The following is an 18,830-nucleotide window of genomic DNA, read 5'->3' as shown; positions in this document are numbered from 1 at the left end:
AGGGATGTTGTGAGGAAAAGACCATGAGTACTGGGAATCGACCACCAGGTACAGCAACAGGGAGACCACTGATGACCTCAACAGTGGAGAGAAAGGACAAAGGCCTGAGTAGACACTTCAAAAGAGAAGATGAAAGAAATACGAAAAAAAAATTTTTTTTTTTTTTGAGACGGAGTCTCACTCTGTCACCCAGCCTTGAGTGCGGTGGTGCCAACTCAGCTCACTGCAACCTCCACCTCCCGGGTTCAAGCAATTCTCATGTCTCAGCCTCCTGAGTAGCTGGGACTACAAGCGCCCACCACCAAACCCAGTTAATTTTTGTACTTTTAGTAGAGATGGGGTTTAACCATATTGGTCAGGCTTGTCTCTTACACTCCTGACCTCAGGTGATCCACCCATCTCGGCCTCCCAAAGTGCTGGGATTACAGGCGTGAGCCACCACACCTGGCCAGGAAAGAAATTTGAGGCCATAAATAGAACAGCTTTTTGAAGAATTGCTGCTGTTTATAAGAGTTAAAAAATGGGCAGTAAATGAAAGGGAAGGGTGGTTTCATTGGTGATGGTGGCTGTAGTGGCTTTTGTATTTTAAGATGAATGAAATAAGAGCATTTCACATGCTGCCGGGAGGCAAAACTAATGTTAACAAGAAAGAAAAAGTAGAGTTGCTTGAGTAATATCCTGGAGCAGCGGACAGAGGATGGGAAGAGGAAATGGAAACACCTGAACAGAGGAGTTGGCCTCCATCAGGAACACAGGCAGCTCCCACAGGCAGGGAGGAAAGGCAGGGTGTCTGGGCACTGAGGGTGGAGGTGGGTGTCTACAGCAGGAAAGAGCTCTTGTTACAGCTTCTATTTTCACAACAAAATAGGACACAAAGTCATCAGGAAAGGGAGGCAGTGTCAGAGCTTAAGAGAGAGAGGAAAATAAAAAATATTCAACTGCGAGTATACAGGAACTAAGGAAACACAGTATGGGCCAGACAGGGTGACTCACGCCTGTAATCCTAGCACTTTGGGAGGCCGAGGCAGGCAGATCACTTGAGTTCAGGAGTTCAAGGTGAAACTCCGTCTACTAAAAATACAAAAATTACTCAGGTATGGTGGCACATACCTGTAGTCCCAGCTACTCAGGAGTCTGAGGCACAAGAATCGCTGGAACCCGAGAGGCGGAGGTTAAGGTGAGCGGAGATGGTGCCACTGCACTCCAGCCTGGGTGACAGAGACTCCAACTCAAAGAAAAAAAAAAGAAAAAGAAAACACAGAAGGATCAGTGGCTACCATGAATAGCTTATTGGAGGACAGTGGTCATGTATCTGAAGTGATCCCATGAATACAGTAGAACTTGCTTCTCTACTCTAGAAAGAGAGAAGGCAGAACTGAATCGTAAGTTGGCATTGTGCAAACAAGCAAAATAAAGAAAGAAGCGGCGGAGTGAAGGGTATTAAAAAGGGACTGTGATGAGTGACTATGAAATTTCAACCAGTTAAGGAAGAAAGTGAGTGCACGAACAACAATAGACTGTAGGGCTTAACTGGGGAATCTAAGGGTGCTTATTAGGAAAGAAGGTGGTATCAGAAAGAGAAAGTCTTGCAATCCGGATTGCTGAGGACTGCAGTTCCTTGCAATGACAAGGTCTAAGGAATGAACACCGGAAAAAACGGCTGAGGTACAGTAAAGAATAAGGTCACTGAAGGAGAGGAACTTAACAAATCAAGATGCCAAGCACTGAAAGGATCACCTAAAGTCATACTGAAATTACCAAGAATTGTAAAAAGAGCAGAGTTGGCAATGCACAGGTTGAGTATCCTTTATCCAAAATGCCTGTGACCAGAAGGGTTTTGGATTTCAGATTTTTTTGGATTTTAGAATATTTGCACTTACAAAATGAGATAGATACCTTGGGAATGGAAACCAAATCTCAACAAGAAATTCATGTATGTTTCATATACACTTTATACATGTAGCCTATAGTTAACTTTGTACAACATTTTTAATAATTTTGTGCATGAAACAAAGTTCTGACTACAACCCACCATATGAGGTCAGGTACGAATTCTCCACTTGTGGCATTATGCCAGTGCTAAAAAAGTTTTGCATTTGGAAGCATTATAGATCTCAGATTTTAGGATTAAGGAGCTAAAGATTCTAGAAGCAGTACAAAATACAGAAAAAGGTAAGAAAACTACGTATTACAGAGAGATATACTTTCAGTGTGAAACCATGAGAATGGATGGATACAGAAAAACAACTATAGGAAATGGAAACATTTAAAGGAGCAACAGCTGAACTGGAGAGGACCAAGAGATCTGAGGAGAACCAGAATAGTTAACTGTCAGGGAAGTAAAAGGATGGAGAGTTTCAGGAGGTCAAACATGAATAACCAATTAAATGCTGCCACAGCCGCCAAGCTCTGTACCCAATTTCCTCCCAGGTTTCTCTTCATAATGACCCACAGCAATCTAACTCAACATGACTGATACGGGTTGGCTGTGCCCCCACCCAAGTCTCATCTTGAACTATAGCTCCCATAATCCCCATGTGTTGTGGGAGGGACCTGGTGGGAGGTAACTGAATCATGGGAATGGGTTTTTCCCATGCTGTTCTCATGACAGTGAATAAGTCTTACGAGATCTAATGGTTTTTATAAAGGGCAGTTCCCTGCACACATTCTCTTGCCTGCTGCCATGTAAGATGTGCCTTTGCTCCTCTTTCACCTTCCGCCATGATTATGAGGCCTCCCCAACCATATGGAACAGTGAGTCCATTAAACCTCTTTTTCTTTATAAATGACCCAGTCTTGGGTATTTCTTCATAGCAGTATGAAAATTAACTAATACAATGACCCAAACTAATTTCACTATCTTCCCCCATCCTTATGCCCCCACTTTGTTTCCCACCTTAGTAAATGGTACCTCTAGCTACTCAAGCCAGAAACCTTCCCCGCTCCTTCACCCTCTAACTGCAACATCCCGTTTATCCCCAAAGATCTACCCTACTTGGCTCCATCTCCACTGCCACCACACCAATCCTGGCCCTCTCACCCTGTCCTTAAACGACTTTCTCTTGTCCACTCTTGCCACCTCCACATCTTTCTTACTCTGCCAGAATGAGCTTTGAGAAATACAAATATAATTGTCACTTACTGCCCTGCTTAAAACTATTTAATGGATTAAGTCCAAACACTTCAAGTTCAGGCCCTTGCCCCATCTCAAGCCTCTTCTCCCATTCTCTCTGGCTCTTGCACTAGTGACGCTAGGTGTCTCAAATACATCACGCCCTCTCCTGTCTCCAGGCCTCCACATGCGACATTCACTCTACCTGGCACATGAATCTCAATCCCAGCTGACTCCAGATAACCCTTTAGTTATGAATTTACATGTCAGATCCTCTGTGTGCCTTTCTTTAACCACCTAAACTAGATTAGGTCCCCTGCCAGGAGTTCCCAGAAAGGAGCTGTGGACCTCAATGGAAGTAAATTAGAGACTTCTGCAAGAAAAAAGAGGGAAGCTAAAAGGGGGGGAATTCAGGCCTCTATGCTTCTTTAATAAGGGAACCCACTTTTTTTGCTTTACATATACATTAACATGAAATTTTATTTGAAAAGAGGGTCTCCCTATAAAGCACTTGAAAACCACCAGAATAGATCACCGACCTAAAGTCCTCCCCTGTTCCAAGAGTCTCCCTACAGGTGTTATCCTTCATATGTGTAAGCACCTCCATAGGAATCCCTCATCAATGTCTTTGAGGGGTGGAGAGTAGTTCCAATCATAGCAAGGATCATGGCTAACAAAAAAAAAAAAAAAATGGGGATGATCAAGGTCTCAGAGAAAACCAGATACTTTGGATGATTAAAGTGATTGAATTGCATTATAGACGTACCCTGCTTTCAAAACTAATCAGATTCACCTCACTTAACATATTCTGTAGTAGACAGCACTGCTAACACATCTTTGTCAATTATTTAGAACACATTCTGACCATATGGTGATCTGCAGAGGCTTATAGCACAGTGGTTAAGAGGTAGGGCTCAAGCTGGGCGCAGTGGCTCTTGCCTGTAATCCCAGCACTTTGGGAGGCCGAAGTGGGTGGATCACTTGAGGTCAAGAGTTCAAGACCAGCCTGGCCAACATAGTGAAACCCTGTCTCTACTAAAAATACAAAAATTAGCCGGGTGTGGTAACGTGCGCCTATAATCCCAGCTACTCAGGAAGCTAAGGCAGAAGAATCACTTGAACCTGGAAGGCAGAGGTTGCAGTGAGCCGAGGTTGCACCACTGCATTCCAGCCTGGGCAAAAAGAGTGAGACTCGTCTGAAAAAAAAAAAAAAAAAGAAAGAAAGAAAGAAAGAAAAAGAAAGAAAGAAAAGAGAAAAAGGTAAGATATGGGGCTCTAGGTAGAGAATGCAGGGGTTCAAATCTCAGCTCTTCAACTACCACTAGCTACGTGACCTTGGGGAAATTGCTCAAATGCTCTGTGCCTCAGTTTCTCATCATAAAATGGAAACAGTGACAACTACCTGAGAGAGCTATGGCAAGGAAACAGCTGAGATAAAACACGGAAGCATTGACGACAGTGGCACTCAGAGAGGAATCCAGTGCTACCCATGGGTGTGTGCACACAGATGTATGCTCGACTTGTGTTATGCTGACTGATTCCCTATTTAAAGTTTGGAAGAATTCTTATTGGCCTGAAATTTAGGCCAGGCATGTTGGCTCACACCTGTAGTCCTATGACTTTGGGAGGCCAAGGTGGGAGGATTGCTTGAGTCCAGGAGTTTTGAGACCAGCCTGGGCAACATAGCAAGATCCAACCTCTTTTACACTGACATTCTCTTCCATATTTTTCCTATCTTGGCAAAATGCTTATTTAACCATTCATCCTTTTCACAGTAGTGCCAAAATTATCATGGTGCTTAAGGGCCTGTTTTTATGTGTAATAAATGGTCCTCAATTCATTTATTATAAAAGCACTGCTCCTCCCTCTCTGTACTACCCCCAGAGACTCAACTGTATCATCTAACAGAGGAAGCAGCATCAATTACTTTTGTATTCCTGGGTTCTGACCTGAGCTTTTGCTTTAACAAATCTCATAAGCTTTTATTGTACAAACATAGAACAGCCTTATCTAAAAACCATCACTGCCAAAACCAGGGCTGGCAAGGAATCACTGTACTGTCAGCCATTAAAAAGCAAATATTCTATGTGCACTAGGATTTTCCTTAATGCTACTGGAGGACGTAGAAATTAATGCCAGACAAGTCGTAATAATGACAAACAAACCTTTCTCTTCTACTTCTTCCTCTCTGGCAAAGACTCTTTTAAAACTAAATAACTAGAAGTCATACAATAAGAAAAAAAATAATTCATCTTTGAATAAACAGAAGGAGTTTGCCTAAGACCCTCCATCACATACAGGATGTAGACACTGAAAACTCCCACAAGCACAAATGAATGTTGTTCTGCATTAATAGCTAGCTACTATCACCCCTTTTTAGCTTTGTCACCCAGTTCCTCTTGCCATTGTTCTCTTCATGCTACAAATTAGGCTTGGATCAACAATGAAAAGCTCCAAGGCAATTTTTTTTTCCTTTTAGACGGAGTCTCACTCTGTCCGCACAGGCTGGAGTACAGTGGCACCATCTTGGCTCACTGCAGCCCCTGCCCCCTGGGTTCAAGTGGTTCTCCTGCCTCAGCCTCCCATGTAGCTGGGACTACAGGTGTGCGCCGCCACGCCTGGCTAATTTTTGTATTTTTAGTAGAGACAGCATTTCACCATGTTGGCCAGGATGGTCTTGAACTCCTGACCTCAGGTGATCTGCCTACCTAGGCCTCCCCAAGCGCTAGGATTACAGGCGTACCCACTGCACCTGGCCTCCAAAGTTATTTTTTAGGTGACAACCCTGGTTAGAATGACTCCTAACTAAATCAAGATGAAACTATCACCCCATAGCTAAACCCGGTGACCAAGACTAAACGGCTTATAATGAACACACAGCCTGGAAATATAGCAAGGTAACATTTTCCCAGGCCATGGAAATCACAGTTGCAAGTAACCTCTATTTTTTTAATCATTTTTTTAAAACGACTCTTTCACCATGTCCAATGATTCCAATAACTTACCGATCAGCAGCTTCTATGTCGAAACAAAACCTTCTGTCAATGGAGTCAGTATGCCTCTTGGTGCATTCTTTCAAAAAGAACACCTCTCCGTCTCCCTGCAAATAATCATTTTGAACAGTCTCAAAACCTACAGGATAAGCATATCAACACTCAGCCATTCTATACTGGAGAGCAGGGGAGCAAGGTTCAAGATCTTAAGTCCCTTCTCTTTACCCTATCCTCTTTCAAAATGGCTTTTTAAATGCTATTTAGAATCTAAAATATTAACATTTTTGTCATTTTCCTGATTCTTTTGAGAAGGGAGTCTCGCTCTTTCGCCCAGGCTGGAGTGCAGTGGCACAATCTTGGCTCACTGCAACCTCCACCTCCCAGGTTCAAGTGATTCTCCTGCCTCAGCCTCCTGAGTAGCTGGGATTACAGGCATGTACCACCACACCTGGCTAATTTTTGTATTTTCAGAGAGACAGGGTTTCACCATGTTGGTCAGGCTGGTGTCGATCTCCTGACCTCAGATGATCCACCCACCTCGGCCTCCCAAAGTGCTGGGATTATAGGCATGAGCCACCATGCCCGGCCATTCTCTTGATTCTTAAGATTTTCTAGACGTTACTGATTATGGTAATGTTAAGCCAGACAATACCAATGTTCATTTTTTTTTTTTTTTTTTTGGACAGTCTTGCTCTGTCACAGTTGCAACTAACCTCTATTTTTTTAATCATTTTTTTTAAATGCCCAGGCTGGAGTGGTTCCGCCTCTGGGTTTAAGCAACTCTGTGACTCAGCCACCCAAGTAGCTGGGATTACAGGTGTGCATCACCATGACTGGCTAATTTTTATATTTTTAGTAGAGACAGGATTTCACCATGTTGGCCAGGCCAGTCTTGAACTCCTGACCTCAAGTGATCTGCCCGCCTTGGCCTCCCAAAGTGCTGGGATTACAGACATGAGCCACTGTGCCTGGCCAAACGTTAATCTTTAAAGGTAGATTAACAGTACAGTTTTTAGATATTGGAATACTGTTAGTCTCTTATTGTACTCTTTTTTTAGTGTAAAAATTTATTTCATATTATGTCATACCACATGTCACAGACAATATGTGACTATTTTTGGCCTATAAAAATTGTAATTCCATACAGGTCAATCTAAAAGTACACCAATAACCCTAGATTAAATATTTTGATAATCTAAAGCTAGAACCATTTATCTTGGCAATTTCTGTCTTTCCTATGTGAATCACCCTGAATTTATCTTTACTTAATTTGTAATGCAGAAATACAGGTGCTCAGTAAAAGAACAACTATATGAAGTGTGAGTACATACTTACTGAACATTTTCACATTTTCCAGAACGTGAAGATCTCTAAATAACATTAAGATATACAAATATTCAAAATCTCCAGCTATATTCCATAACATATTTATTATTATTTGGAGGCTAAAACAGAAAGGTATCACTAAGCAGAAATATCTCAGGGCTTGAATTGGCTCTGACAGGAAACTCAGTCTCAAACTTAATGCTTCAAGAGCCATCTCCTCACTTCCTTCTCCTCACCATGACTAATTTTCCATGTCTATTTCATTATTATATAAATGTGTTTTTATTAAAAGCTGCTTTAAATATTTTTCAGGGAAAGGCATCGTGTAAGTAAATAGAAGTGAACTTAGGTTTTGGTTTTGTTTTTTTATTCATCTAAGCAAAACCATACCCATTCACCCAGCAAGCAATGAATTAACCTGCTTTCTTAAAAATGTGTTATCAATTATGTTCAACATTGGTGGGAAGAGTTTTGTTTCTAGACCATTAATTATTGTAATAAGCTACAGATTCCATTTAAAATACATATAAAGATCACCTTTCTACACAGCCAACTCTGTGAGGTCGTCTTGCTCTTTTCTTACTATCACGCTCTGCTGTTTTTATTTCAGGGGGAGCAGTTAACTAAATGCATTGCAAATACCTATGTGAGAACTTTGTAAGACGAACTGAACAACAGTAAAATTTATTACAGATCACTCTTCTTTGTTTTTAGGCTATGAATACATTTGTGCAAGTCAGCTCCATTGTATAAATGCTGAGGAACCACTGAGTCATGAAAGCTTGCTGTCAATGTTACCTTTATCTTAAACAGTGGCATAAAAGGGTTCTATTGTTCACCTAAAAAAATACCTAGTGGTTAAAACTGCATATTCTCACTCATAAGTGGGAGCTGATAATGAGAACATACAGAAACAGGGAGGGGAACATGACATACTGGGGCCTCTGAGGGGGTGGGGGGCTACGGGAGGGATAGCATTAGGAGAATTATCTAATGTAGATGACAGGCTGATGGGTGCAGCACACCACCATGACACATGTATACCTATGTAACGAACCTGCACGTTCTGCACTTGTAGCCCAGAACTTAAATTAAAACAAGAAAAAAAAAAAATCTAGTGGTTTAAAACCCAAGCATGCAATTCAGAAAACACATACATTGTTCCGTCTTCTGGCCCATTTTACTTAAAAACAAAACAAAGATTTTAAAACTAAAAATGTATCATCAGTGAATATAAACCATTAAAATGACACCCTCAAACACTACCTCTGACAGACTAAAATCTATTCCATGTTGAATCAAATACTTACAAGTTTCCCTCCAGATCTGTGCTCAAATGGGATCATGTTGAACTTCTTCGCTGCTTTTCGATACATGCAATAGTGTTTTACCCAACTGGAACCAAACGGAGCAGGCCCTTCAACAAAAAAACAGCCCTTTATATTTTCCCTCATAAATTAAGCAGATATGTAGAGCTATAAATACATTACTAAAGAGGAAAAGTGTAAAAAGCAGCAACAGATACAGTTGAATCAATGAAACAGCTCAGCAATACTGCTGGTTCTAATAAGAAAAGGGAAAATAAGAACAGGTGCTTTGAAACAAAACTCTAAAACAGATTTAGCAACACAGAAGTGATTTAAAGACATACTGTTTAAATATTTTGCCAGAAAAATCAACAGTTATCTCCTACCTGAAAATCTCTTAAATGTAAGCTCAATTTTTTGTTTCTAGGTATTAAGAGCTCACAACGGTTTGAAAAGTTGCATCCCATATATGAGATGGTTTGGGATTTAATTCTGGCCTCTCAAAATGATAGAATTATAGAGTCATAGTGCTAAAAAGCATCTAGTCTAAAAATCCACCTAATGCACTTTAAGTCCATGAACAGCACCCTGGTAAGCAGCTGCTCTTACTGATGATTGAAAGCTAACCTTTAATAATGAAGTATGGGCGGGGCGCGGGGGTTCATGCCTGTAATCCCAGCACTTTGGGAGGCCAAGGCAGGTGGATCATGAAGTCAGGAGATGGAGACCATCCTGGCGAATATGGTGAAACCCCATCTCTACTAAAACACAAAAAATTTAGCCAGGGTGGTGGTAGGCACCTGTAGTCCCAGCTACTCGGGAGGCTGAGGCAGGGGAATAGCCTGAACCCAGGAGGCAGAGGTTGCAGTGAGCTGAGACCGCGCCACTGCACTCCGGCCTCGGCAACAGAGACTCTGTCTCAAAAACAATAACAACAACAACAACAATTAGCTGGGCGTGGTGGTGGGTGCCTGTAACCCCAGCTACTGGGGAGGGTGTGGCACGAGAATGGCTTAAACCCAGGAGGCAGAAGTTGCAGTGAGCCGAGGTCGCGTCACTGCACTCCAGCCTGGGTGACAGAGCAACACTGTCAAAAAATAAAATAAATTAACACTGGTATTGTCTGGCTTAACATTACTGTAATCAGTAAGGTCTAGAAAATCTTAAGAATCAAGAGAATGGCCAGGCACGGTGGCTCACATCTGTACTCCCAGCAAAAAAGAAAAACAAGAAGTAGGAAGAATAAGAAATTTAAGACAATAGGAGTGACTGTCCAAGTATGCCCCAGAACATTCTGTGAACCCCTTTTCCACTCTAAGTCAGCAGTACCACCATCAGGGCTCACAGGACAGTGCTGTATGTCAGAGGGACCTCTAGCATCTGGAACTTCACATGCCAATACAAGTCCAACCGTAACAAATGAAAGGTTAGGCCCAGCAGAAGTTGACAATTTTTTACTTTAGTGAGTCAAGACATTTTTTAAAAAACAATTAACATCTGTTATCACCGTAATTTCATGTCAAACAAACAAAGCTTCTATACCTAAAAATCAAAAAAGATAAGCTCAGGAGGGGAAAAAATAACTCATGTAAAAGGAATGCTTTTAGCTAGTTACATTATTTGGGATAGGGGTAATAGCTAATTACATTATTTGGGATAGGGGTAATAGATGAAAGGAGTTACCAGACCAAAATCAATTTTATCTCAGACCATCATTAGTCCAAAGACCTGAATTTGGGAACCACTGCTGTGTGTTTCAAAGAACCAGCATTTGTACTGTGTTCTACGGTTCACGAAAAACTATTGCACAGGTATTTTATTTAACTCTAAGAAAAAAAAAAAAAAAACTGTCCAGAGAGGATGATACTTACTGCCTTTTTAATCTAAAAAAATTTAAGCTTAGCCTAAATGCCTGGAAAATGACAAAGCCGAACCTTAAATCAGAATCTCTGACCCCAAATATCAAGGTCTTTCCACTACTTAAGCCACCACCCCCTTCTGACAACTAACAGAGCCTATTCGACCAGCTCTGGGCATACACACTAACGATGCTCTTTCACACCTGTCCAAGCACCAAGCAATTTACAGGAGACGTTACCAACACAGACTCCACTTTCAGAATGACAATCCCAGCATTCAGTAGTTGTATGACCTAGGGAACATTATTTACCTCTCGGTGCCTCTATTTTCATTTATAAATGGGGAATAATAATAGTATCTTATACTTCATAGGGCTGTTTTATGGATAAATGAGACAAGTTGTATACAAGTGTAGCACAGTGCTGGGTATACAATGAATGAGGAAAGAATTTTACCACTACTGTTACGTTGCTTCATTTCAATTTCTCTCAAAGGCAACAGTGATGAATGTAAAAATTAAAGTTTCCTGTGATTCTCACTTGGGCATATAATACAAATAATTCTAACATTCTCAAGACTATCTTGAGTTTTTAATTTAGTTCTTTCAAATTCAATTTTTAAAACTGAGATTAATAAGATAATGTATGAGAAAAATTCAGACTTCTGCCATATCATACAACTGCTCACAAGAGGCGAAGGCTGCAAGATTCCAGAATAAGGGCAAATGGAAAAAGCACAACCATCCTGCTGCCTGCATAGAACATGAACTTCCATTCAAAGCACAGATACCCTGTAACCTTTCCCTGAGTCATCTCTACTAGTAAATTTTTAGGTTGGATTGAAAGTCCTGTAAATCAGCCACACTTAAATGAAGTGACACCTGTAAAACACCCTTATTACAGTTAAGGGTGAAGAGGGAGGGAAATAGTAAAGAGAGACACATTTCACATTCTCATCCTTCCTGCTAACTAGCAATTGGGTTCTACAGTTGAAGTAGTAAACCTTAAGAGCTTAGCAGTTAAAATAAGACCAAATGTTCAAAGTCTGAAAGAAATAAAGGTCCTTCAGTTTTCAAAATGAGAACCATCTGTGCACTGTGTATTTGCTAAGACAGCAACAGAGACTAAAATCCCTACAAGTTAAGATGCCACACAGGAATATCTTTTATCACTATCTGCAGTTTTCCTGATGATATGAGTAGGAACCAACTATCTCAGATTGGTGGGAACAAAAATGGTATGAAGGAAGGAGAAAAATACTAATATGTCCCTCTTGACCTTAAGATGATGGTGAGGCAGGGTTGTGGGAGGGGAGGATGTGTACGCGTGTATGAATGTGTGTGCCGGTGTGCACTGGTAATGAGGGCAGAGGTGAGGGGGAAGGAGAAAAAATAAAATACCCTCATAACTCTGGCTCATTTTCAATCTTACACCAAATTCTGACTTCCTTACAAGCATGTTCCTGGGTCGCACACAGTGTGAAACAGAAGCTAGTGGGGTGTCGGAAGAACAGGGTGCTCACAGCCACTCCTAAGCTCACTGTACCCCTCTCTCCAGGGCTGGAATGTGTTTCTCCAGAATATGCAATATACACCCACTAGGCGATAGAAGCAGGCAGAGAAAGGGGTGGGAATAATTGCCCAAAATGTCACAATAATGGCAAGAATAGCAGAGTTTTCAATAATTTGCATTTTTAAGCAGCCACTGCTGGAGGGCCTCTTACTTTTTTCCTGGACATACAGGTAGCCTTCTGCTGTAAACTGACTTGCTCGTTTGTGGTCCTTGGGATTCTGTCTGATTTTGTTCATAAGCTCTTCCACTTCTGACCTTGTTCCTTCAAATCGATTCCGTGTCTGAAATGGATTTAAAAACACACATAAATGTTAAGTTCTGAGTTTTCTCGTGCACATTTTAAAGTCTCTGGATAACCGAATTACATTTTTTAACTCTAAATAACTTTTTTATAAATTTATCAAAATATCCCCATTCCTTGCAGTGTACCTCCTTACTGAGATTAACGCGCAAAGAAAAAAAAAATAGTGGTAAAATAGCTACCAGAGGAGTATAAGCCAGGGTTACTACAGGTTACTTACTTTGGAGGCTTTCTAACACCATGAATAATTTTATTATTCAACATAAAAAATTCCTGCCTTCAGGTCTCACACTACTAAATTTTAGGTTTAAAACATAAGTAGGTTTTAATATATCTACCTGAGAAGTATTTCCTTTGCAACAAACAATCTGACTCAATCAATCTGATTTGTTACTGTTACATTAGCAGTCTGTAAATACTCAGAATCTGAAAAAGTTTAATTCTTCTTTGCAAACTAATAAATACAAGTGTCAGTTTTTCCAGGTCATGGCAATTGCACTTGAAAATGACATTTCTTCCCTGAAGACGGAAGGGGGAAAAAAATCTCACCTACACAAATAATGTCTTTGATATATGAAGAGACAAATCACATTTCTGAAACGCAGGAGACGTGGTGTGCCAATATCTGTCAAACGGCTACACTGAAAACGTATATGCAAGGTGAAGTGACAGAATTATTACTAAGGCAATTGTGATGAGTCGGCACCACTGTGTTCCTGGACACTTCTTTCATCCAGACTCAAAAATAATTGTATTAATACCAAAAAACTGCTGATGTGAAACTGTGGAGGAACTGAGACAGAAAATTATTATTGAAATTTCTCCTCTTTCCTCCCTACAATAAAAGGGGTTGCCAAGGGTCCTAAGCGTGGGAAAACGGTAGAATGGCACATCTTTTTTGTCAAGGGATGGAGAGTCATCTGATAAATGTAGATTGTAAAAGGGAAAACCTGTCTGCAGAGGTTTGTTTTCTTTTAAACACAAAACTAAGCTGCGAGAAAAATCAGCTTATGTCCTGTAAGAAAGTATAAGCCTGCAAAGCAAGTAGAACTCAGTTGTTGATGACTAGGTTCCCTCTCTCCTTCCATTTCTCCAGGTTTTCTTATCCCCATTTTTTTTTTTTTAAAGACAGGGTCTCCCAGGCCAGAGTACAGTGGCACAATCATACCTCACTGCAGCCTCAACCTCCTGAACTCAAGCCATCCTCTCATCTCAGTCTCCAGAGGAGCTGGGACTACAGGCGCACACCAGCACGCCAGGCTTAATTTTTGTGTGTGTGGTTTTTGTTGTTGTTGTTGTTGTTGTTGTTTTGTAGAGACGGGGGTCTCCATATGGGGTCCAGGCTGGTCTCGAACTCCTGGGCTTAAGCAATCTACCCGCTTCAGCCTCCCACACTGTTGGGATTATAAGCATGAGCCACCATCCCTGGCCCTTATCCCCATCTTTGTACTAATTTGACCCTGATTTTACTCCCCTCCTTGGTCATTTTGCTGAGATTCCTTCCAACCTTCACTTCTCCCCGTGTGTGTATATTTACACATATGCATATATGTGCATGCCATACATGTATGGATGCTATCACAGGTGAGAGCATGTACACACACTTGTATTTAAGCCAATAATCCTATTATTTATGTTCATGCTCAAATTGCCCTAGATTTGAGCAGCAGGAGTCCCTTCGAGCTGGCTTCTGTCTTTTGACTGGTCCCCCTAATTTTCGACCAGTTCCTTACTTTCTGGTCCAATAAGGTACCCTAGGCTCATCTTACACTTTCCCTGCCCCAGTCCTGGAAAGGAGCTCTTGTTCTTTTTAGTGGAGAGTATTTAGTATTTGGAAACCAAGATCGGGGCACAGTGTGCTCACAGCTAAGGAAGTATCATTGCTTCTAAGTCTTCTCAGCAGACAGACTTAGGAAACAGATGTTCATACAGTTAAGCCTTAACACAGGCTTGAACTTTGTGGATCTACTAATACATGGATTTTCCTCCCCATCTACAACTCCTGCGACAGCAACTCTTCCTCCTCAGTCTACTCATAATGAAAACACACGAAGGCCTTTATGAGGATCCACTTCCACTTAATGAATAGTAAGTATATTTTCTCTTCCTTATGATTTTTGCAGTAACATTTTCTTTTCTCTAGCTTACTTCATTGTAAGAACACAGTATATCATACATAGAACACACAAAATATGTGGTAATCAACTATTGCTGTTATGGGTAAGGCTTCTGATCAACAGTAGGCGATTAGTAGTCAAGTTTGGGGGAAGTCAAAAGTTATATGCAGACACCCAACAGCGCAGAGGTGCTAACCCCAACGTTGTTCAAAGGTCAACTGTCTACACAGAGCACGTGTGTTTATACAACACACCATCACTACTTCTATATCTACCTATATATTTGCAAATCCATGACTTCCTACCAAGAAATCTAATTCTACTCCAGTTCTTCAGGTTTCTTTCCAGTCTCTCTCCTTCCAAATCTGTGAATTTCTTCCCAGGCGGTAAGAAGCCTGGTTGTCATTCTCAACATGTCTGCTTATGTGCTCACTTAACATCTCTGCTCAGCACAAGCAATCTCCCAAATGCCCCAGCAGCCACCTCTGTCTCATCACCACTCACTCCACCATCCCTGCTGCAGACACCTCCACGAGGTCCCTCCTCCCTCACCACCCGACTTCCTCAGAGGCTTTTTGTCTGCACTGGGAATGGAAGGCTTTTTTTTTTTTTCTCTTGAGAACAGGTCTCACTCTGCTGCTCAGGCTGGAGAACAGTGGCACAATCATGGTTCACTGCAGCCTCAACCTCCCAGGCTCAAATGATCCTCCCACCTCAGCCTCCCGAGTACAGGGACTACTCATATGCACCACCACCTCCAGCTGATTCTTCTCTACTTTTGTAGAGACAGGGTCTCACTATGTTGCCCAGGCTGGTCCTGAACTCTGGGGCTCAAGTGATCCTCCTGCCTCAACGTCCCAAAGTGCTGGGATTATAGGCGTGAGCCACCACCCCCAGCCACTATTTTTTAATGGTACCATTTTTAGGTAAGTTACGCACTGAAAATTTTGCATAAAATCAGTAGAATGGCTAAAACCTTGCAATTTCCGATTATAAGCTCCAAGCACATATGAAGGCATCTTCTAATTACAATAATGTTAGACCCCAAACACTACAATAGGTAACATTTGAGTATTTACATGGTTCTTTAATCCTCACAATAACCTATATGGCAGGACACTAATGCTATCCATCTATCCAATAAAAGATCATTGCTGCCTTGTTTTCTTTACATGCTTTAGGAATTAAATATCTCCAAATAAACTAGCTTTATATTAAGCCTTATTATTTTAGTATTTTAAATCTGATTGAAAGAGAAAACATCTTTAAAAAACTTCTTTTCTGATTACAAAAACTAATCCATATCACCGTGAAACAGAGAGATAGACACAAATAGTCCCATTTGGGGGACAAAAAGAAAAGGGATAAGACTAAAGCTAACCATAAGCCCACCCCTCAGGTAACTGCTGTTATATTTTGATGTGATCATTTCTAATCTCTTTTAAAAACACACACACACAAGTCTGTAGTTTTGGTATTCTACTTTCCTTAGAACATTGCGACAAAAATATTTTGCCCATGTTCTTAAATAATTCTTACCCATTCTTGTTATCTCCTAGGGACTCTTTAAGAATCCTAAAATTCTGCACACTGCATTTCCTTCCAGGAAGAATTCTATTCTAGTCTCTTCCCCACATTCTTCGGGAGACAGAAATCACAAAAGTTCAAAATTAGTTCCTTAAAATATTCTTTAAATTTGAGGCAATTTCCATTCTTCTGGAAAACCCATTTCCTAAAAGCCATCTTGCTACTTTCTTGATTTCCATTTATCACTCTAGATTATAGAAAATGAAGACTCTATTTCTCAAAAAAAAAAAAAAAAAGTCTAGGCACTTTTACAATACAATAGGTATTATCAAATGGGGAAAAATAGGTTTTCACTTTTAAATAACTTTTACCTTTTTCTGATTATAAAAGTTTTGCTTTTTTACTAAAATTAAATACTAAAAAGATGATCAAAATATTTATGATGTTATAATGCAGAGGCAGTTAACATTTGATTATGTTTACTAAAATACATATATGTAGCTGGACACAGTGGCTCATGCCAGTAATCCCAACACTTTAGGATACTGAGGCAGGCGGATCACGAGGTCAGGAGACTGAGACCATCCTGGCTAACACGGTGAATCCCCGTCTCTACCAAAAAATACAAAAAAATTAGCCGGGCATGGTGGCAAGTGCCTGTAGTCCCAGCTATTCGGGAAACTGAGGCAGGAAAATGGCATGAACCCAGGAGGCGGAGTTTGCAGTGAGCTGAGATAGGGCCGCTGCACTCCAGCCTGGGTGACAGGGCGAGACTCCGTCTCAAACAAGCAAATAAATGCAACACACACACACACACACACACACACACAAACCACAACTGGGACTTTTTTCAACAATATGTTGTTTTATATACCCAGCATTTTATCTTTATTATAATACAAAACTGACATCAAGGAATGAGATGAATGGCCAAGAAATGAGCAAATTACAGTGTCAATGAGGTATAGCAGATGATACAGAATGAGTGACCCGCGTTTCAAAAGTGCTGGTGTTTCTGATTTTAAAAAAAAAATAGCTAAAAATTAATATTTTGAAGAGCAGAGACGCCACCTAGATCACGTGTTCTCAATACTGAAGGTGAGGCCGAGAGAAACTCTGAGTTGCAAGAGTGTTTAGTAAGAAACAGCCAAATAAAATCAAGACAGGAATATTTAGAAAAAAGGTTGAGAATGTAGGGCGATTTACTGATGACCACACATCCTTAAGTGCGAGACAATACAAAAAAAGGCTTTTTTTCAATAAACTGTCATTTCCCCATTTCTCTACAGAAAATGAATACTGTTGTCAATTGTGTAAGTTCTGAATATATTAAGGATTCCAACCAGGTCATTTTGTGAAACATTTCAAATGATAGCTTAGCTTCAAAGTTTGCTCCGAAGATTTCAAGACTGAATATTGCTCATTACCATCTAAATATTTAATGCCTCTGAAAGTTTTTTTGGTTTATATAAGGTAAACAGACCCCCGCCTTCCCCACAGGTGTGTTATAAACACACTTCCACAAATAAATGTGCTGTGCAAGGAGTTTCACTGAACATCCCAAAAGACTGACGTTTCCCCACAGCTCACCCCGGAGCCTGAGGCAGAGCGCTGGCTTCAAAGGGCATTCACCTATGCATTCACAAGCTTCTGCTTGGTTTAATGATCAAATGCCTCTGATCTGAAACTCTTCATTATCTCTAAATAAGGGGCACTATTTTCTTCATTTTACCTTGATTCTGGAAGTTATATATACAGTCCTGAAGGTTCTCATTCTGGCCAGTCCTGCACTTGACAGACGAGGTCCAGACAGAAAAGGTGAATTTCCACAAATTATACAGCCAGTAAGTGAAGGGGAAAACAGGAGTTATAATCTCAAGCAGGGGTCCCCAACCCTCAGGCTGCCAGCCGGTACTGGTCCATGGCCTGTTAGAAATCGGGTCACACGGCAGGAGGTGAGCGGCAGGTGAGCATAACCGCCTGAGTCGACCTTCTCTCAGATCAGCGGTGGCATTAGATTCTCATAGGAGCACGAACCCTATTGTGAACTGCGCACGCAAAGGATCTAGATTGTGCACTCCTTATGAGAATCTAATAATGCCTGATGACCTGAGGTGGAAGTTTCATCACGAAACCATACCCTATCTTCCCCCACCTCCATTCCATCTACAGAAGAATTGTCTTCCTTAAAACCGGTCCCTGGTGCCAAAAAGGTTGGGGACCACTTATGTAAACTATCTAGTGTTCTTTTTACATAACTGTTTTCTGCTGCCTGCAAAATATTCTGAATAATCTCAACATCGGCCAGGCATGGTGGCTCACCCCCATAATGCCAGGATCTTGGGAGGCTGACAAGAGGATCACTGGAACCCTGAAGTTTGAGAGCAGCCTGGGCAACACAGTGAGATGCCATCTCTATCAAAAAGAAAAAAAAATTAGCTGGGTGTGCTGGCATGCACCGGCAGTCCCAGCTACTTAGGAGGCTGCGGCAGGAGGATTACTTGAGCCTAGGAGGTTGAGGCTGCAGTGAGCAGTGGTTGTGCCACTGCACTTCAGCCTCGGCAACAGAGTGAGACCCTGTCTCAAAAAAAAAAAAAAAAAAAAACTCAACATCATTAAACTCAATATTCTACTACCTGCAGGGACAATTGTGGGGTAACTAGAACGAATCCACACATACCCATTTTGGATTTCTAAGTTTTGTCACATTATAGTC

General features: G+C 41.1%; 1 protein-coding gene across 3 annotated transcripts in view; it reads right to left on the bottom strand.

Moving 5' to 3' along the window:
• ARHGAP10 (Rho GTPase activating protein 10) overlaps window positions 1-18,830 on the bottom strand; it is a 333,388-nt gene that overhangs the window by 178,104 nt on the left and 136,454 nt on the right. For all 3 annotated transcript variants that reach the window (XM_015139311.3, XM_078002317.1, XM_078002316.1), the window contains 3 exons: window positions 12,321-12,450; window positions 8,742-8,848; window positions 6,118-6,212 (listed from right to left, as the gene is read on the bottom strand). In XM_015139311.3, the coding sequence (XP_014994797.2) occupies window positions 6,118-6,212; window positions 8,742-8,848; window positions 12,321-12,450 (332 nt within the window). The remainder of the gene's footprint in view (window positions 1-6,117; window positions 6,213-8,741; window positions 8,849-12,320; window positions 12,451-18,830) is intronic.

Source organism: Macaca mulatta, chromosome 5, assembly GCF_049350105.2.
Source record: "Macaca mulatta isolate MMU2019108-1 chromosome 5, T2T-MMU8v2.0, whole genome shotgun sequence".
Taxonomy (NCBI): Eukaryota; Metazoa; Chordata; class Mammalia; order Primates; family Cercopithecidae; genus Macaca; species Macaca mulatta.
This window is presented reverse-complemented; position numbering and strand designations above follow the sequence as displayed.